The sequence below is a fragment of the Elaeis guineensis genome, chromosome 6, assembly GCF_000442705.2.
Source record: "Elaeis guineensis isolate ETL-2024a chromosome 6, EG11, whole genome shotgun sequence".
Classification (NCBI taxonomy): Eukaryota; Viridiplantae; Streptophyta; class Magnoliopsida; order Arecales; family Arecaceae; genus Elaeis; species Elaeis guineensis.
The window spans coordinates 128,450,434-128,472,614 of NC_025998.2; the positions used below are offsets into that span (position 1 = coordinate 128,450,434).

General features: G+C 35.3%; 1 protein-coding gene across 1 annotated transcript; it reads left to right on the forward strand.

Annotated features, from left to right (window-relative positions):
• The first annotated feature begins 4,851 nt into the window (after positions 1 to 4,851).
• Positions 4,852 to 20,430, forward strand: LOC105046677 (agamous-like MADS-box protein MADS2). The gene is made up of 8 exons (XM_010925336.4): positions 4,852 to 5,176; positions 16,104 to 16,182; positions 17,174 to 17,235; positions 17,409 to 17,508; positions 19,069 to 19,110; positions 19,213 to 19,254; positions 19,779 to 19,936; positions 20,037 to 20,430. The coding sequence occupies exons 1-8, from the start codon at positions 4,911 to 4,913 to the stop codon at positions 20,119 to 20,121; spliced, it is 834 nt and encodes a 277-aa protein (XP_010923638.1). The 5' UTR covers positions 4,852 to 4,910; the 3' UTR covers positions 20,122 to 20,430.
• Positions 20,431 to 22,181: the final 1,751 nt, after the last annotated feature.

Here is a 22,181-nt window from a genome sequence, read left to right on the forward strand (position 1 = left end):
TAAGGATGTAGATACAAATATCAATTTTGAAAGGATATTCACGTAAATTTGAATATTTAGGAGGATATATATGTAAACAATTTTTTTTTCAAATTTTGAATTGAAGTTGGCTGGGCTTGGCTACTTCAGTCCAAAATCTGCTCGGTTGGATAGGCTTTCCAAGTTTTGTAGTGAATTAGCCTAAATCTCATATATTAGATCTTTTTTCTTTCTACGAGATTCAAACCAACCCACTCTAAAATCAGTTTGATTAGTTATGGATATAGACATAACTCAATCTATAAGTCTATATCTAATTGATTTTACTTGCCCAATCTACGAATCCAATAAAATTTTGGGTGAGCTAATGAAAACTCTCCAATTGAGTTTTAACTCAAAAGCAACTTCCATTTAAGTTTCAAGTAAAAGTAGCTCTCCATTCCAAACATAAATTAAAAGCAGCTCCCAAATAACATAAAATAACCTAATTGCCCCAACAGTTATAAAGTAATACTAAAACAATACTATGATGTTATAAAATAATACTACCTTATTGTAATGTAATACTATCTTATTGTAAAGGAATACTGTTTTATTGTAATACTGTACTAATATAATATAATACTGTACTATTATAAAATAATACTACGATATTATAAAACAGTACTGCTTTATTGTAATGTAATACTACCTTATTATTAAGAAATATTATCTTACAGTAATACTGCAATAATATAATATAATACTGTCTTATTGTAATATGTAATACTGTCTTATTATATTAGTACAATATTACAATAAGATAGTATTTTTTTACAATAAGATAGTATTATATTATAATAAGGTGGTACTATTTTATAATATTACAGTATTATTTTAGTATTGCTTTATAACTGCAGAAATAATTCAATCATTTCATGCTAAATGGGGAGTTATTTTTAATTTTTGTTTGGAATAGAGTGCTATTTTTAAATAAAACTCAATTGGAGAGCTGTTTTTAATTTAAAACTAGAACTAAAAATTTTTTATTAGTTTACCATAAAATTTTCAACTCATTCATCTAAAAAATGATACTTTTCTATCTCTCTTCTTTTAAAATTTTAATTAAATATGAAATTTTTTTCATTTCTACGTTGTCCACACCTTTTTTTTTTTTTTTTTTCTTCTCTTCCAATGAGCCACATGAGTATGAGTATCATATACTAACAGTATTGCGTATGCATTCAATGACCCCATACGTTTCAAAAAATACAGCACGTACAAATAAACGGTGGTCTAAAGGTTACCGACATCCAATACGAAGGGTTATTCGGGTAAAGAAGTCTCCAAGCTTTTTCTCGTACGGTCTCTGTGCAGGTGGAGGTTCCCGGGTCGACACGTTACGCTGCATCGCCGCATGCCGCGTCCTCCGATCTCGACAGGTGTCGGTTCTGACCGCGTTCTGGGTACGTACTCACCATACTGGCCAAGAGGACGTCCGCATGCCACGTTCCCGCCCGTACGGCACCACGTTCTCCACAGGAGACCGTGCTCTCAGCCAATTGGAAGTCGACACGATGTGGCTTCCGCTTTTTTAATTGGTGCCGAACAAAAGAAGGTCAAACAAATCAACGACGCGACTCTTTAGTAACAGTTTAATTCAAATAATTAAATTTATATAGAATAAGAACAAAAATAAATCAATAATGTATGTCATATTTAAAAATAAATTTTTATTTACTAATGATGCTATGCTTTCTGTCTCAAGATGTGTGCCAAGCACCATGCATCCCAAGCCAAGTTGTTTTTTTTTTTTTTTTTTGGATAGGAAAAAAAAAATCATATGTTCTTGCTTGCTGGAGGCAGCCTTTGGTCAAAGGAATTATTTCTGCTTTTCAAAAAAAAAGAATTATTTCTAATAAAATTTGTGAAAAACAAATATATCAAATGCATGCAAAAAAAAAAAAAAAAATCTAGAATAATTCCCAGGAAAAGATGTGATTGAAAAATCATTGCTCTATTCCCTTAATAAAAAAATTTTCTGCATCAAGTAGGATTTAGTATTCATTAATGTGAACCCAATATGAAAATGTTTGGATAATTTTAAATTAATTTTATATGTTTGCTACCAACAATCTTTTTTGGAAGCCATTTCATCCTTGCTAGTATGAGATTTAGCCCAAGGAAAAAGTGATTCCTTACATATTTGAACAAGATAGGCTCTAAGGATTGTTAAAACGATATATCAAAAATCAACCTTTCTAAATATATTTATAAGATCGTCTAAATAATGGCTTTTCTGCTAATATTTAACTTAGATATGCGTATGATACATTTGAATAGGAGATGTTCTCCATGGGTGGATGCGACTGCACAACCAAATGAAGTACCCAAAATTTGGTTTCCTTACATGATCTTGCAATTATATCGTTTCAAATGTTATTGTTTTGTATTCTCAAGGAAAGATGTAATTGTGTTGTTCTTTTACCTCTCCAAAACATCTTTTCATCAGGTATGAGAGAGTAATTAAAATATATCCACCAGATTATGTGTGCTCTTTAAGGCTTCACAACATAATATATGGCCTAGTCCAGTGCCTTTTCCATCATGTATTGTAAAGTTTGATACACATCTAACTATGTCCAATTAAAACCAGCCTAGAGGATTCCAAGCCAACTTAGAATAATAAAGCAGATTAGTAGCTGAACCAAAACTCGAACATGAAGCAGAACTAGCAGATCCACTTGAGCAGTAAGGAGGAAGAGGCATTCCATTGCTGTGTTATGTGTTTAAAATCGTCAAAACGTTTTTAGCATCTACCCAAATGAAAGTTTAAGGATTCCTCGATGGAGACCGCGTGAAGCCTTCAGCTATTAAGGCTTGGCAGGGATATTTAAGTTGCTTTCAAGAATGAATGATTGAATTATCTACTCGTCTTTCTGCAGTTGGGTCATAAATATCTCAAAGAAGAAGATGTCGCAACTAAGATAAAGCTAGCATCGCCAAAAAAATATTCCACTATATGCAACACCACGTATTTGGAATAAGAATCGGAGTGAAGAATAAAATTGAAAGGAAAAAAAAAAAAAAAAAAAAGCAACACAATCCATCAACAAGCTTCACATGGAATTCGAGTCACCTTCAACTAGTGGGGGACAAAAGGACCCACGAATGATCTCGCAGAGGATCATGTTCAAGTCTCTTGGCCATTAGTCTAAACAAATAAAGAAGGCCTTGTCTTCGGGTCAAGGTACCATCCAAATATCCAAGAGTAGGAACCACGCCCACCACACAATTCGAGTGCAGAGTTCCGACTAGTTAGGTGATAGGTTGCCAAAGTTTTCAAATAACTTCTCCATCAAGAAAATGACGCAAATAACTTGAAATTATATATGCTCACATGTACTGCTGCCCGACATTTAGGATTTAATCAATTTCAAGTCAAAATTTCTAATGTTTGAATTATTTGTGAGGCCTTTATTGTTAATATCTGAAAGATATTGATGCCAGTGATGAATAAGTTTTGGATATAAGTGAGATTCTAAGACGTTTTTAATTCAAGATCAGTCCAAGTCTCATGCAATTATATCAGTGATTTGTAGAACCAAATCAAGTAATATTAATGAACAGACAAACTAATACATGCTTGTTACTTTTAATAACGAGGCTTAACATGCATTCCAATCTCAGTCCTCCGTACACATTCTCTGGTGCTGACAAACTTCGATAGGCATAGGGGTTTCATGGGATCCAGTAATCTTTCCCCTACCCAACCAGCTGTGCTATATATGGTTGGACAAGTATTGTAATTCTTCTTTGAGTTGGCATGTTATTTTGAGAATGGATAAATCTCATATGAGACTCACATGCCGCCCAACTATCTCCGTGGGGATCAGCTGCATCACTTTTAGACATATGCAATTATGTTAAGACATGCATGTCCCATAAACATCGCACACAACGCTTTATGTGGCACCTCACAGCACATGCATGAGACACAGTTTAGTGAAAGAATATGACCATGTCATTATTTACCCAAAGGACAATCACAACCAACATAACGTTACATACACCAATAAAATGGATTGAATCCAAAATTTTCTTAAATCGTAGCCTACTGCTTAATTGATATCAACTTCTTTAGAACTATCGAACCTTATCCATGTGAACAATTGTTCACAAAACTAATTCACAAGATACTGTACACTCGTGTGACTTGGTATCAATGGAGAAATTATATCCTACATAGTGTATACCATGAGGCCGTGTACCATGCCGATAATCATAGCTGCTCGTTGCGGTAACGGTGCAACAAGATGAACACTTGATGAATGGAGAAGAAATTTTTGAATTGATTTAGTCTACCATATGTGCCATAGTTAAAATCAATGGAAAAATATCAGATGAATATTTGAATTGAAAAATTCTGCAACCATCTCAACACACAGCAGCTTAACGACTTTAATTAATATGTTAATATTGAGATGGTTGCAGAATTTTTCAGTTTAATTAAAGTACTGATATGTTTTTTTTTTTATTTGGCTTTATCTACAATACATATGGTAGACTAAGTCTATCCGAAAATTCCATCTGGGTTTAGAGTATTTAGGGTATAATTTCTTCTATCAAAGTGGTAGAAAGAAAGTCAATGAAAACGTAGGGGGTCGACCAAGGACTCAAAGCAGTCCTTAACCGTGGTTCTCCAGAATTGCAAGGGTAACTATGTCGAGAGAGAAAAAAAAGATTGGTACACAAGTCCAGTTATGAATCGACACGTGGTGATTCGCATGCCGCTGTGGTGATCTGGGTGTTGACGCCTTTGATTGCTCTCCAAGAAGGATTGCACCCGAGCTTGTAACCCCACCCAGCCAAAACCTTGTGCCCGTTTTTAGCCTTTGTCAAGAGGACGATCTCTTCTTCATTTTTCCATATCAGAACTGCCTTATATATTTATGGAGCAGTACCTAAGCCATTCATATCTTAGGCTTCTTGCTTTCTTGTATCTTTTTTGGTGGAGTCGGAGGAGAGAAGAGATGGGGAGGGGAAGGGTGGAGCTGAAGAGGATCGAGAACAAGATAAACAGGCAGGTGACGTTCGCCAAGCGGCGGAACGGGTTGCTGAAGAAGGCCTTCGAGCTCTCCGTCCTCTGCGACGCCGAGGTCGCCCTCATCATTTTCTCCAGCCGCGGCCGCCTCTTCGAATTCTGCAGCAGCTCCAGGTATATATATATATATCGCAGCCTTCTTCGCTTGTCTCCTCGATCCTTTCGAATTTGTTCCATCTCCAACTCGTTGCTTCCACTTGCATCATCCTTTTTCTTCAGAAGAAGAAGTCTTCGACGCTTGGTCATGAGTGGTGTTTTCTTTTCTTTTCCTTTGTCTTTTCTCCCTAGCAGCTTTTTGGTTTTTTTTTTCTTTTACTTTTTTCTCCTTTGTTTTTGATTCTTGATTTGTGTAATGAATTTGGATGATCTTGATAAACCTAAGTCCAAACCTCACTTTATTTCACCTCGTTTTGTCATCTTTTGTTTCTTTAAATTTCCCCAAGATGATCTCTAAGCTTAGTTTAGTTTCATTTTCTCCATTTATTTTTGGTTGACGGATTGACTCATCCAGATCTAGAGTTTTTGTGTATTGTTTTACTACTTTTAGCTAGTATTCTATCTTGCGCTTATGTTGTTCTTATATTGTGTTGCTTTTCCAGTCTAGAGTTGTTTGATGGATCTAGAAAGGTTAAATCTTGAATTCTCAACTACTCTGAAACCTAATTCTTTCATATTTACATATGCTAGTTTTGTCTGGAATTTTTTTTTTTTGTGGTAGTTTTAGTGAAAAGATGTCTTGGATCCGGTCCTCCCAGGATCAGTCTTCCTTTTAATGGATCTGGTTCCTGTTGGATGGTTTCTAATGGTACAGTTCTTGATTTCTTTTTTCATTTTTTTTCATTTTTTTGCACAAAAAATAGAAAGGATCCAGCCGGATGTGGTGGAGCAATAACGCCTGTGATGTCATGTACTTCACTTGATTTAGGGTTTGGCTAGTTTCCCAAATTCTACATGACAGAAGTTCAGTTAAATAAATGTTTTTGTTTCGGTTTTCGTGTCATGGATGCTTGTTATTTTATGATATCTTGAAATGATTCTTGCACCTAGGTTGGATTTCCTCTCTCTCTCTCTCTCTTGCTTTTTATATTTGAAGCTGGATCCTTCTGCAAAGAAAGCTAGGCGGTAAATAACTACTCTAGTTCCAGGTATTAAAATCTCGGTACCCATTATAAAATAATTCTAATCAAGCCAAAGCAAAAGCAAAATTTCATAAAGAATTTGCAAAGGAGCGTATATTAATCAGTCATCCCTTTTCAAGCATCTAATCTTGATGGGTGTGTTGAATTGAAACATTGAATCTTTCTCACATGTTGATGCGTCATAATTTTTCATAAAATGAGTAATTAATCTAGTGGTTATGACAGTTATCTTTTTACCAGTTGTCTCATACTTCAGATTCTCATTTAGCATTGACCATGATCTAGTGATTTCCTATGATGAACTCTCATAGCAAATGTAACAATCATTATTCTTTGCTTGTAGTTTAATATCCTTTGATGTTGTGATTTTAAGTATTATCAACAATATTGATGCTGTTTTATTTCAAACTCTTCTATTACATTTTTCTTTCTATTGTTAGCATTAATGCCCCCAAACATCGGGCAAGGCATGATAGTTATCATTATGGCCACTGTGAGCATTGTTTGATCTTGTTCTTGAAATAACAATATTACTGTCTCTATTTTCGTTCATATATATCAGTGCTGCAACCATGATTTCTCCTTTTTCTTTTTCATTTTTTTGAGAATTGATTCGAATCAAACAACTAGAATAGCATGTTGGCAGATAAATGATATTAGAGAAGATGGAAGCCATTTAGAATATCTTAGGATTAAACAGTATATAACTTGGCTTGCTCATTGCAGATAGACCCAGTTATCAGCCAACTGTTTTTACTGCAGTTGGTGCCTGTCGGATGTTTGGTTTTATCACCTAACAATTTTTCAGGTCCAATGGAGCCTCGATGGTTAGTCTGCCTATGATTCAAATGTAGGAAAATGACACTTCAGGTCCTTGGAGGCTGAAATCCTCTTTAATTTCTCACTTGCTGATTCTTCTGGAATCACACCCTTTACAGAGCTTAAATGAAGAGCCTATGCCTTAAGTTAGGACTGTTTTTTAGCTGGACCTCAATAACAGATCACTTTCCCATGAAGATTAGACAGGACTAGAGATAGCATCATACTTGGCAATAGCCCTAAGACATACAATAACACCATACTTCATGCTAGTCCAAGAGAAGGAACAACCTTCAAGGAGATACATGCTCACGGTAGAGAGCTGATTGGTAGGAATCATAGTCAGCATCTGTGCAGGCTTGAAGCTCTAGAGTCTAGTTGGACGGGGTAATGCACAAGAAATGATGCCATGAACAAATTGGAGTGTGCAAGATGAGAGCAGAATGAACAGAATTAGGGCCACTAGACAGAATTATGCAAAAAACATTTGCACTATTAGTTCAAGAAATAGTCAAATATACAATTGCAACAAGAAGATGCATTGGGATATGAGGAATTAGTTTATCGTCAATAAGGTGAAGTTTCTTATGGAGATCTAATGGGATGGATACCTATTACGTGGGAATCAGTCATGTCAAGTGTATTTTGTTGCCTAACATGCACCCTTTGCAAGAGAAGGACACCTCTAGACAGAAATAGCAAAGGGGTTATTGATCCTTCATCGCTATAGCAATTGAATATGCTGTTGTAGATGCAGAATAGTTGGGAGTATAACCTTTAGTAACAAATATGCCATGAACATGGAGGATCCAATGTAATGTGAAGCACATTAATTGTGAGAGTATAGCTTAATCAAGATGGCTCTCAGTGAAGCTTGACGAAAACAAGAAGCAAAAAAAGGAACTAAGGATGGGGAGCCTGTTAGAGTCCATAGGGAGCATGGATATAAAGATTTTTTTTTTTTTTTTTTTGAGGAAAATGTATATAAAGATGATAGGTGCTGCTTGGTGATTGTGCAAGACCAACTGAAGGATGCCTAGAGTTTGCCATGTGGAAAGACATTCTTCACATCCATGATAAGGACCAATGCGGGAACAATAACTAAAAAGAAGGGAAAACTTGTAACTGTTCAAATCTTTACTCGGTAAGTTTAATGGCTTCATGAAAAGGAAAAATCAACTAAATTTGTCATCCAAATATTAAAAACATCTTGACAGGTGCTAAATGATAAAAACTATGCCCTATGGAAGATTAAAGGATAAATAGACTATTAGTTGATCAACTTTAAGGTGAACATGCTTAACTATGTTTAGAATAATGATTAATGGGTCTGAGAGTGGAAACATGATGGTTATTATATATTATGAGATCACTTCATTTACATAATTCTTGCATTTAAATTCAGCATTAGATGCGCTAGATTTACCATGTAAAATTATGAAAATATGATTTTCTTTGAAGATGAATGTTCCTTGAATTATATTTTACAACTCCGGTGTAATATTTTTTTTCTCTATCCCTTATTGTTTGTTACACTAGAAAATTAGAGGAACTCTGCTGACTGGACACTTAAAGGAAACCTTCAAGAAGTAAAAGAACCAGGATGTAAGATAATTATTTTACTTTTAAAATGAGAAAAATGCGTCACCTTTGTTCAGCTTTTTGCAAAGTGGCTATCATGTTGTCTCATGATTGGAACACTTATAAGCCTCAGTTTGTTGAATGCTGATGCTAATCATAGTAGCCCTAACTCGTGCTTGTAGTTAGAAAAAACTCATTAGATACTAGTATACCTTTAGGGTGCTATAGTATGTAGTCAGTTTGCCATCTTATCTCATGGTGGTTAAAGGCTATGCGAACCAAATATGCATGGAACGTGAATTATAATTTCCTTATAAATCTGTTTAGACTTGGTAAGAATTTATGACGTCTTGGAGGTCAACAAGTAAATTACAGTTTTTTTTTTCCTTTTGGTACATAATTAAATTACAGTTTTTCATTTTATATGTAGACAAAGCAGCGCTTGACTACACCTGACCACCCATGAATTAAAGTAGCTGTCGTATAATGTCCCATTGTAATGGCCATGTTTATGGCCAGTTAACTATCTAGCAATAATTTCACTCCGACCTCACAATAAAATGAAGGAAGATTCCGTTCCAGAAACAACATGCAAAATGGCTAGAAGACTTGGTGATAAAATTTCAATATTGGATTATCTGTTGGATAGCAGCTAATCCCGTTTTACTTCAAATAGAAGAAAGCAGACGCTGCACTGTTGTATTTGATATTATACTGTAGTATCCATGAATGACTTGCTTTAATGAGTGTACTACTGTACTTGTGATGTTTTGTGAGATTACAATATGAAAAGTCATGCAACCTCGGTAGTAGTGCATGGTTGGAAAGTACTGATACATTACTCTCACTTTTTACTTTATTGCTTCTTTTCCCTGGTTTCTCTCAAGGCTATCACTAGTCATTATTCTTTCTTTATTCTGCATTTTTATCATTTGAAAATTTTCTTTCACCCCAGAACCTGAGATTTTGTGTTTTTAATCTTAAGTAGCATGACGAATTATTTTTGTCAAATTTAATCTTGAGGGCTGAGAAAAGAGATTGTAGAGCTTTAGCTGGGATAATTGCACTATAATTTTGGAAGTTTGTGAGAGGTTTAAGGATGGGAGAAATGCGAAGGAAACGACTAGAAAGAGAGCAAAAATCCAGAAAGTTACCACGATGAGTACATCTGTTGTTCCAAAGTTTATTAAAAAGAGCTTTCAAATTATATAGTATCTATCGGTTTGAAATTAGGATAAAAAGTTAGGACCTTTTACTTCAAAGATGTTAGTATCATCATCTTAAAGAAACTCTCGGTGAGGGTTGTCATCCTGTGATGTTTAATGCTTGGTCTGGCACCAGTTCTATCAGGAATATAGATTTTAGTTATGTTTGATAGCTAGCAATCTATCCAGATTGTCTATCTATCCAAATTAATGGCAATTTAATATGGTAATTTAGATTACTGCATTTGGGGATAGATTGCTGGCAATTTAATATGATAATCTGAATTACTGCGTTTGGTATACTTTTTAGATAATAATCTAGATTGCCTTAGCAATACAGATTAGCTCATAGAAGATAATCTAGATTGTTTTGGAGAGGGGTGACTATCCAGATTATCATTTCTTTGATAATGTTGTAAAAAAAAATATTGGATAAAATTATCTCTCAAAAAAATCACATAAAACACATTGCCCAACTCTTCCTCCTCCTCCCAAACCTCTCCCACATGCATCCGTGGCTCCTCCATCTCCCTTTGCCTGTCCGTAGCTCCTCTGCCCTTGTCCTCCCCCCGGCTCCTCCATGCCCATCCCCACCACCCCCACGACTCCACATACACCCACCCCCTCCCCACCCCACCAGTGCCTATGGTTTTCGATCCGTCACTTCTCCACACCATCATCATATCCACATCACTCTCATATTTCTCATCAGAAAAAAAGGCACCAGGATAAATTATTGAAGGTATTTTGAAAATTTAATTTTACATTATCGATAATCTGATTGTTATATCAAATATGTCAATCAAAATTTTCAGTAATTTTACTATAATATTACCTGTATGTACCAAACACAGCAATCAATATTACTGATAATTTAATGATATTGATCGATCTTGAAGGCAATCCATAATACCTTCCAAGATCGTCTGGCGATGCACCAAATGCAACCTTTGGATTTATGGTAGATCTTCTCATAGATGAAGCAAATATTAGAGAATTAAATAATCAACCAATATGATTCTGAGTTGATAAATGCTTCACTTTGGAAGTTATGCTTCCCTTGTGTTGCTTTTGTCACTGTTAGTTGTGAGCTTGCCTAAGGTGTGACAGAAATTATTGTTGGGCAATTTGTATTACTTAAAATCATTACTCTTTTTTTCCTGATGCCAACAGAGAAATATTTATGCATGTATGCACACACACATATTATGGATCAGTGTCAAAAAGGATATTAATAATGCAACCATGCTTGTAGGCGGTGTAGAAATAGTGCAGGTTTACCAAACACGAGGCTAGGTTTTTAGCATGGAAGCAAAAAAAGAAACTCTTATTAAGAAGTGCTCACCATAAGGAAAAGAGTATGAGATGAATGGGGCACTTTGCTGAGCAAGGGTTAGATCTAAGTTGATGCAATGAAAGAAGAAAAATTTTGTGGGTTACGATTCTTCAATTAAAATTGATGAATTTGTCACGGATAACTAGGATAATTTGGCTGGAGTCACGAACCTGACCCCTTGATTTGACTAGAGTTGCAATAATTTTTCCCTGTGCAGTCCAAGTTTGTATTTTCTTGTCTTGATACTTGCAAGAGGTTCATATAAAATCATACCTTCACAATAGAAGCTTTGTAGTAAACTAAGATCGTAATCATTTAAATAACAAAGTCATTCAAGTATGACAACCAGAATCCTCTCAAGGAACATTTAAAACTTCAGTGTGTTTTGCATTGTTTAAAAAGAATATATAAGCAATATTGTTCGATGCTTTTAGGGAACAATGACATGTAAAATGCCTCCATTGTCCTGTTGGGACTCAAAATATCCCAATAAACTTTTTAAAAGAATTGCATAATTTCTGCTTTCTGGGCTGGTTTTAATGAATAATGCAACTTGACACCTACCTTGTTGGTAAAGTCTCTTTCGTAGTTGTGAAGTGACCTGAATTTGAAGTGCTCCTCTAGGATTTTTTAGGTTATGGGCATCTGTAGGAGAGCAACCCTCTATCACATAGCTGGACGCTTAGGCGCCTCCGACCACAAATGAAGAAGAAAGTGGCTCCTTTACACTAAATTAGTTAAACTCAAATCAACTACAAATTGTACTCCAAACATAAGCTAAATTATTGGCTTGACAGTTTAATAGTAATAAAGATGAAAGATTTGTGGGTGTTGGTTGGTTCATGAATTTGAACACCAAGAAGTAAAGGCTAACTTCAAAGAGTCATATTGGAGTGATGCAGATGATAACTTCCATATGACATGAGGCCTCAATTTACTTGGTGCCACATGATCTGTTGCCCTTAATTCTATTAACATCTGAATTTTGTTTTTTTTCTTTTTTCTGACCGAAACTGGAGGTAGCAGTATGCTACCCCCTTTTTATTGTGGGTAAAAAATTCAAAGTTACAATTCTAAGGAGAGCAAAATAGAGAAACTACATTAGATATGGAAAGAAGAAAAGAAAGAAAAGGGAAGATTATTTACAATCTATTGCTATTATAGCTAAAGTTTTTAGCTTCATCTAGAGTCTCCTATGGTTGTCTTTATTCTTCAAAAACCAGAGATGTTTCCAACCATGAAAAGTCTAAAGAATGTTTTGCAGAACAAAGAAAATAGAGCCTTTCTTCTTCAAAAATATCTGATTGTTCCTTTCCCTCCAAATTTCCCAAGATATCATAGCAATAATTGATCATCTACCTTGCTCTCAAGTTTGTTCTTATTTTTCTTTCTCCAAGTAGTCCCCATGTTAAGAAATGAAGAAGGTTTACCTCTTAAATTCAGCTGTAATTTTATTGTTGTCCACACTCCTTGCAAGAGAATATCTGAAAAATAAGTGGGTGCCCGACTTCGAACTCGAGCCATATAGTACACACCTGAAGCTGATTCTCCAACCTTTCTCTCAAGAACTTTTCATGTACACAGCTTATTCCTTGTTGTCAACTACAAGAAGACCTTCACTCTTTTAGGTGTTGGTGCTTCCTAAAGAATTTTTGAGAAGGAACATTTAAGACCACCACAATTAAGAAACTCGTGGAAAGAGTCAACAATAAATAAATCATTCTATGTAAACTTCCAAATTGGTATATCTGCAGTACGAGACGGCTTAAGAGAGGCAAGAATGGATAGCAAGAAAGACAACTGGGTCTCTTGAAGTACAGTCAATGGCCTTTGAATTTTGATATACTATCCCAAATTCCTCCAGCTCCAATATGATGAAGTTGGCTTATTCGATTTCAATACACAGTCATAAAGCTCTTTGAAATGAGAGCAAAGAGAAATCATGTCGATCCAAACATCCTTTCAAAAATAGATCGAGCCGCCATTTCCCATCTTAAAAGCTACACAATTTCAAAAGGTGAAAGTTTTTGAACAAACATCTTTCCATATAGGTAACAAGCCCGATAAACTCTCTGATCTCATTCCCAACTTCCTCCATGAGTAATAGACCCATTCCACCTGGCTTTATCAAGGATTTGCATACCCCAACAGAAATTCCCAAGCCCATTTAGCTAAAAATAACTGATTCATCTAAATAAGGTTCTTCACTCACAAACTTTCCTGATCCTTGGTTCTATAAATATAATCCCAATTTGCCAGGCAATAAAGTCCACTAAAGATGTCTGTCCCTTTCCATAAGAATGCTTTTCTCAACTCATCCATTCTCCTTCCAATCCAGCTAGGCTATTTAAAAATAGACATATAGTAAGATGGGAGCGCAGTCGAAACCGAGTTGACCAAAGTTAGCCTACCACTCAGTGAAAGTAATCTTCCCTTCTAAGTGGCTAATCGTGAGCTCATCCTTTCAATTAAGGGCAACCAACAATGTTTAGATAGTTTCTTAGAACACAGAGGAAGGTCTAGATATATAAAAGAAAGAGTATCATCCTGCTTACAGTTCATCCAAGAAGCAAATCTAGTTGCTTCACCATCATCCATATTCAGATAAAGAATAGAGCTCTTATAAAAGTTTATCTTTAGTTCATATGCCCTTCGAATGCCAACAAGATCACTTTTGCTGCTAGCACATTTTCTTATTTATCCATACAAAGTAATAGAGTATCATCTACAAACTACAAGCTCAACAAACCATTGAATTCTTTGTGATTCCCAATGCCCTCAATGAATCCAATGTTGCCGGCTTACTTGAGGAGTCTGGTGGGCACATCAACCACTAAAATGGAAAGAGCAGGTGATAAAAAGTCACCTTGCCTGAAGTCGTGCTTGCAATTAATCCATCTTTCGGGTTCACTATTCAAAAGGAGAGCAATGAAGGCCGTAGAAAGCAAGCTGTTGATCCACCAAATCTATCTGTTAGATAACCCCCTCGCTCGAAGTATCTCAAACAAGAATTCTCAATTCAGCCTATTGAATGCTCTTTCGAAATCTAATTTACAAAGGACACCCTTTTCTCCTGAACTCTTGCACAAAGCCAATATTCGATGGGCCCTTAAAAAACAATCAGTGATGCTCCTGCCTTTGATAAAAGTGGATTGAGAGTTTTCAATGAGCATAGGGAGCAAGGAGGATAATCTTCTTGAAAAAATTTTCATGATTATCTTATAAAAGCTGTCCAGTAAACTAATAGGCCAGTAATCCTTGATAGATAGTGAGCTCTTTTTGGAATTAAGGTGATATAGGCAAAATTCAGCTGATTAAGATCTAAATTACCATTATGAAAATCTTGAAGAAGTAGCACCAGGTCATCGCTTGGTAAGTACCAAAACTTTTGGAAGAAGGAGAAGGTGAAACCATCCAGCCCCAGGGATTTGTTAGCTTCAAATGAGAACACTGCATCCTTGATTTCCAAAACTTAATCCAAGGAAGGATGTAGTGTTGGATGACCCAAGGCTTGGCATCTAGGTATCAGCATGATTTAAACGTTGGTATTCTTTGCATTTAACAGATGCTTCTGGACAATTGTAAAAGGATAGGTCTTGCATCAATCAGTGCATTGTCAAATACAAGAACGAAAAGTTCTGAAGCTTACATTGACAATTAAAAATTTATTGCTATTATGAAAACTAAGGAATTCATGTATATAAGCATTCAAATTTTGTTTTCTAGATTTTACCTTTTCTCTTTTCGTCATGCTGAATTTTTTCTGCAGTTGGATTGCATTTCTTGTCCATTGGAATCACTTGTTAAGTTATTCTGCATATTTTCCAACTGTCATTTGCTACGCATTATTTCTAAGTGCACTTTTAATTATTAGATAAATAATTATTAAATAAATGCGTATCCTTCTAATTATTAGAATTTTTATCCTATAGTAACATTAGAGAGAGAGAGAGAGAGAGAGAGAGAGAGATTGAGGCATCCGCTAAATTAAATATAAAAATGTTAGAGAATAATAGAGAAAAGATGCACATTTAGGACGGAGGAGAAAACAGTTTATTACTTGTCATTTTTGTAGGAATGTAATGATTTAGGTGCCTCTTTTTATATAAAAATAATCTTTAGTTTTAGGCTTCAAGTCATCTGATGGATTCTTGCAAGGGTGAAAGTTTTTAAATGCGGTTATACGAGTTCATGAATTTTTGCTGGGTTTAGTGAATGGAAACGGCGTTTTGTTTTTCTCCCTTTCATTTCACTCAAGTGATATGGCCTAATTCACATAAATTATCATTTGTTTATTTGCTCCTGACCAGCTTGATTAGAGGAAATATTCATACCTGACATGTATATGAATCTAAGCAAATGTCCTGCGAATCATTACTCAAGAAATATTCATGATTCCTACCAAAGAGATGTTGAAAACCTACTGAAATATTGATTTGAAAGTTCGGAGTCATGAGCTGCTGGTTTTAGAAATTGGAATCAACTTGCAAGATAGAAAATTCTAGACAGCAGCTTAAGAACCTCTATAACTTCAGTCTTCAGATAACAAGATCTATACTTCTTTTTTTTTTTTTTTTAATGCGAAGCATGTTACACAAAACTAGGATGCAATACCAGTTTATAAAGAGAATATAATGAGGATTTTAGGAGTCTCAGCATACAGACTTCATATATTGAAAGACCACTATTTATGGATTTGATTCTGCAGAACTCCAGATATGTGTGTTTATCATTCCATGAGGAAGCTCTGAGAGAAAATATTTACCTTCTTTCTTTTGTGAGGAAGCTTGTCATTAGCATGTTACATCTTATTGAATTTAATATTTAGTCTATTCTTGTTGTGGATTCATATATCTTTCTTTCCCTGGTCATTAGCATGTTACATCTTATTGCATTTAATATTTAGTGTATTCTTATGGTGGACTCATCTTTTTTTTTCCCCGTTTCCTATTTTATTGAAGCATGCTTAAGACACTCGAAAGGTACCAAAGATGCAATTATAGTGCATCAGAAGCTGCTGCTCCGTCAAGTGAGATACAGGTAGGCGAACCTATTTCATACCTAATGCAGTAGACAGGTCAACAGATAGAGCACATTCATGAGAGTACATATTGATAGCTGAATGTGAGAATCTGTGTATCAGGTTTGGGCTTGTAAGTGTCTTTATGCTCGTGTCTTTTGATGGAGAATTTGAAATTATCAATTCAAATTGAACCACAGCTCTCATGTCATTTGATGTTTTTTTTCAAGCTTGTTGGATATAAGATTCTTCAAATATTTAGCAATGAAATATTCCCAAAATTTCAGTTAATCGAAAGAATAGGCTGCAATGCACTGCTCATCTCATTTAAAGTTTTCTATTTTGCTCAACCCTTCATACAGAAAAATTCAAATCATTTAATGTAACCATCATTCATCACATTTGTAACTTTATTCATAAATGCAACTTTGTGCATAACATGTATGCATGGAGAGATGATAAATTTTGGTGAGATTACTATAGTTTTTAACAGATATGATTGACACCTTGTGGCTCACTAAAATATACACCTGATGAATATTGTAACAACCTAAATAACAATTTTAGTAAGTTTACCATAGTTCTTGAAATAAGAGATTGAGAATTCTTGTTCTTGTGATCTTACTTTTCCGTTTTGTTGGGCAAGGGGTTGGTGAATGGTAGCAGACTAGCAGCTTTTGGTTGGTATTTTAACCTTATCCTTTTGTTTTGTTTTTCATCTGGTCACCCACCAAGACCCGTGCAACTGATACCACCGGCTGCCTGCCCTTGTTTCTATGGTTCCAGGCTTCCAGCATGTTAGTTGCTAGGTAACTTATATGCCGAGAAGGGAATATCTAAATATCAACAAAATGTTGGCAATTATTATTATATTCCACAAATATAATGTCTAATTATTTGATTTTCATGTTCTATGATCCATATGTTTCTGTGGGTTGTCTCTTCTTAGTAATGTGAACTGTGCCTGATAAAAGGCTTTTCAGAAGTTTTTAGTTGTTTATTTTGAAGCAGAACACTTACCAAGAGTACGTGAGGCTGAAGGCAAGAGTTGAGTTTCTGCAGCACTCACAGAGGTAGTCTATCTAGCTGAAGTATGCATCATCGTATGTATATCATAAAAAATACATACACATGTATATACGTGTACAAATGTATGTATGTGTATGAATATGTAGATATATCTTTTCCTATATAGTTTGTGCTTTAAAGGTTATCACTAATGGGATTCCCAACCATGATGATACAGAAATCTCCTTGGTGAGGACTTGGACCCACTAAGTACAAATGAACTTGATCAACTTGAGAATCAACTAGAGAAATCTTTAAAGCAGATCAGATCAGCAAAGGTAAAAACCAAAAAAACAAAAGTTTCATTTGAAAGGATAATTTGAAAATTATATTATTTTGGATCTGTCTTGATGTAGTTGTGGGAGTTCTTCAAACTAGGATTTTTGCATACCTTTGTCATTGCATCCTTTTCACTCATTCATTCATTAAAATGGCATGTTTAAAATTTTGTACAAGAAGGATATTTTTCTTCACTGATGGTAGTGGAATGTGCCAAATATCTTGAAGAACAAGGTAAAAAGGAATAATACTATCCTTGTACAACAGTAAATGGATGGATTGATGATTAAGATGCCAGCGTTTAAAATATTGTTGAACTTGTTTTCTTCCATTTTTGTGCCCAATGAACATATACTTGATTGCGTATAATACAAAATGAGATAGGCAGGTAGGACTATTATTCTGATTTTGAGTTTTATTGAAATTTATGGGACGCACTCTCTATCCGATTGCTTCTTGAGTTGGATTTTGGACATATCCTATAATTTCCTTTTGACCTTAATATGTAACCTCATTCCATTCAGATGGTGCAGTTTGGTCGACCAAATAACGATTAAGCAAATTTAATAATTATTTACTAGCTCATTACGCATTGTTGACCCTCTGTGATATTAAATTCCTATTTAAGCGACAAGGTTGGTAAGGTGTCTCCATATAATCTAACGAACCAGTTGGCAAAAGCGGAATTTGCTTTTTTTTTTTTTTTTTTTTTTTGAGGGAAGTGGAGACTAATGGAAGCCATTAGTCACCAAAATTTTATTAAAGTGAAATAATTACATGGAGAAATATGGAAGAGTGTATAAGAACAAGATTGACAAGAGAACTCTACAAAAGTGCTAGAAAATCTACAGGAAAAGATGTGAGGACTCGGAAGAAGTCCTAAGACAGTGCAGAATTTGCTAATAGAATGTGTAGGATGCGTTTATGCAACATAAAACTACTCAGGTCCACCAGTCCATAAAGTCAAGTTATATTTTAAATTCCTGTTAAGACAAAGAAGCCTGCCGATGTCTTAAGAAGCTCGGCCTTTTCACCCTGTTGGTTAACATGTTCAACTCTTTACTCCCAAATGATTTGATTGAATGAGTACGTGTTCTTTATATCTTCCTTTAAAGTCATCTCTAAAGCCACTATCTTGTTTTAAAAAAATTTTTTGGATGTAGTTTTTTGACTAGTTGACCGTTCATTTCCCTGAAGCCCATTGATTTCGTGCTGATGTACTCAGCTCTCAACTCTGTCAGCTGAGAAAACTCTCTTGCTTCCTTAACCAGCAAGCACCGAACCAAAGAATCATCCTGTAATATATCGGTAAAAGCTGTTGTGGTCTTTGAGATTGATAGATAACATTTCAGGCTGTATTCTGATTGTTATACTCGGTGATCTATATGTCTTTCTTAGTGATATCCTTTTATGGGTGTGAGCCACTTAAACTGTGCATGGGTGTGATATTGACAATACAAGATCCTTGTCAAGATAACAATAAGAGAATGGAATCAGGTTATGCATTAAATGATGGAAATTTTGCAACGATTCACCCATTTATGTTTATCTATTTGCAGACACAATCAATGCTCGATCAGCTTTGTGATCTTAAAAGAAGGGTATGAATTCATGTTCAAAATGCTTTCTGCTCATCGTAAATATGAGAATTTGTTAGGTTTGATCTATGCTCGATATAGTAAACAGGCTGTGTTTTAATGCAGGAACAAGAGATGCAGGAAACAAACAGATCATTAAACAGGAAGGTATAATTTTGATGTCTTATATCTGAATATGGGCTAAACTACGTAATAATTTTTACATGAACGCAATTTAGAGGACAGTGGTTTAGAAGAATGTTATGTCTATTCAGGCTTTGCTTCAAAAACATCTGGGCATTTTCTATCCCCTTTACTGAGGGTTCTAAAAGTCGTACCAACCGACAAATTCTCATTGACTTCCACATTTACATTTGAGAGCTCAGAATGCCATATTCATATTAGAGGCGGTCTTTTACTCTTTTAGCTCTTGCTTTGTCCGAATTAATATTGCTATTTATTTTTATTTTTGTTGGCTAATAATGTCTTTATTTTTGTTTAAATCTTCAACAATGTGCTGTTATTTTTAATTTATTGACAACATTTTATGCCCATGCTTATTGAAACTTTTACTCTCTCTTTTTTTTTTTATTTATTTTTAAAAAAAGGTAGTTTCTGTCTTTCTCACCCAAAGGATTCCTTCTGTTTGTTATGATAATTTGATTCATTAAATTACCTCTCGGCTTTGGCAGTTGCGAGAAGCAGCTTCACAAAATCCCCTCCAATTGACATGGGCAAATGGTAGTGGTGATCATGCTGCTGGTTCATCAAATGGCCCTTGTAATCGTGAGGCTGCTCTATCAAGGGGATTCTTCCAGCCATTGGCATGTCACCCTCCTGAGCAAATTGGGTAAATACAATATTCTCATCAAAATTCTTGCAGATCTACATGGAAATTAGCTTTTAGACAATTTATAGCTTTACTTTATGTGCTTTCTTTTTTGCTGCAGGTACCATCCTGTGAATATAGACCAGCCAAACGGAGGAGCTATGTCTCACGATTCCAATGGCTACCTTCCTGCATGGATGGGATGAGTTCCAAGCCTCATTAGGTAGGTATATATGTGTGCACTTGTAAGAACCCGCTGTGGTGTGGATTTTCCTTTTTCTCCTGCCTTCTTTTTTATTGTAAGCTGATCCTGCTTTCTCCATGAGAAAAGATGAGGAAACAATAAAGATGATGCTTATGCTTGTTGGTGCTTGTAACTTGATGTGACAGCAAAAGACATGATGAGCTGAATGCATATAGCTTAGTGTGCGTCCGTTTTGTGGCATACAACATCTTGTCGTGAGAAAACAAAGATCACAACTTATAAAGCCAAGGTGAATCGTGCCCTTTTCGTAGCATGATGCTAGAAATTATAATTGTATCCAAGGAGCGTGTTGAGTTGCTGGTGATCTTTTTCTCGGTGGTGCTTTGGTGCAGTGTGGCCTGATCTGGCCTGAAATATTGGACTCAATAATGACCCACCTACTCGATGTTTCTATGTTGATTGAATGCAGCAGACTATTGAAAGTCTTTTTTTTTTTTTTTTTAAAAAAAAAAAAAACATCCTTTTCTGAATGACATAAAAAAAAATAAAAATGCAATTCCAATGTCAAAGAAATGGAGGGTCTGTTGTGGTGTTGGTATCATGGCCACTGACACCACTACGAGTGTTATATGGAGGATCTGTTTCACCCACCACACACATTGCTTCGAACTGGCATTTGTCCAAAATTATGCATTTATTTTTATTCATTAGGTGCCTACCCTTCGATTTGATTGGAGGAAACAATAATGCCGAAGTTCCTCGCCATCCATAGCTGCTGTTTCTGGAGAAAAGAATCTCTCTCTTCTTTCCCTCCGAGAGACTAAGGTGAAGGATTAGATTTGATTCTATTGGGAGTCCTGGGTTTCGAGAGACACCTTTGCTTGGTTTAGCTACTTTCGAAGCATGGCAGCATCAAGTTCTACCAACTTGTGCGGTGCTGAAGTCTCCTGGGATCTTTTGGAGCAAGCAATGGTCTTTTCTCGAGCATTTTGCAAATGGAATTCAATATGTATTCTGATTCCTTTTGCAGCTTGCCATCAGAGGAAAGGAGGCAGAAAGATAAGAAAAATAGTGCGACACCAATCGTGATAATCGAACTACTACGTGCCGTAAACGCGGAGGGAGAGTGACTTGGTCCATGCAAAGAAAACAATAAAATCAGAAAATATATATATATATATATTACACATGAACATTCATTTGAATATTTTTTTTTTTTTTTGGGGGGGGTGGTGGGTAGTGTAATTTATGGAAAATCGTAGCTAAGGCATTGCAGTCTGGCATCATATGCTGGACTTCAAGATTTTTGCATTATATAATAGAAGATATTTTGGTCATATAACTTGCATTTGCTTTTCTTTTTTATTCTTTTTGACGAGATTAAGAATAAGAAGTGCACCACTAGATACAATTGGTCACGTAGAACACGGGCTGTACTCGCCAAGCTGAAGTCCACTTTCATCAACAGCCTCCATTTTCAGTTAATAGAGCATTGGCTCAAGTTCGTTATATGCAAATGCTTTTGTGTGTTACTTTACAATGCACATGTCGTGTGCTTGAAGGTAATGAGGCTAGCATCAATTGTTTTCCTTAGTTCTCAATTCTCAAAGGACATATTTGGTCGCAAAAGTTGAACTCTAAAATAAAAATAGGAACAAATGACCGCTACTCTAGCTGTTTGGTTTAAAAGAATAAGAAAGCTGCATGAATGAAGATTTTCTAACTCAATATTTATTTTTTTTATATATATATTTTTTTAGGGTTAAAGGTTGGGATTTATTGAAAAGAGTAATATATATACAACGGAGGTTACAAAGGATATAAAAAAATAGTAACATCATATCTTAAAGATAAAAAAAAATCAGTGAAAACCAATTCCTCTCAAAAGACTCCTCATCGACTCAAACATTCCGACAATTTTATAAGTCTATTCAGGATCATTGAGAATTTCATGATTATTTTGAAGTTGCAGAGAGTGGTCCAAAAAGAAAAAACATGCAAAGCTTGCTTAGCAACTGCAACAATGGAGGTCTGCTTGTTAAGAAACATTCAAAAGTTCTT

Excerpts from the sequence above, each read along its gene's own strand:
- LOC105046677 (XM_010925336.4), top strand. The coding sequence starts at position 4,911 with ATGGAGCAGTACCTAAGCCATTCATATCTTAGGCTTCTTGCTTTCTTG. Across the intron at positions 17,509-19,068 it reads AGCAGATCAGATCAGCAAAG|ACACAATCAATGCTCGATCA; the intron begins GTAAAAACCAAA and ends ATCTATTTGCAG. Across the intron at positions 19,111-19,212 it reads TTTGTGATCTTAAAAGAAGG|GAACAAGAGATGCAGGAAAC; the intron begins GTATGAATTCAT and ends GTTTTAATGCAG.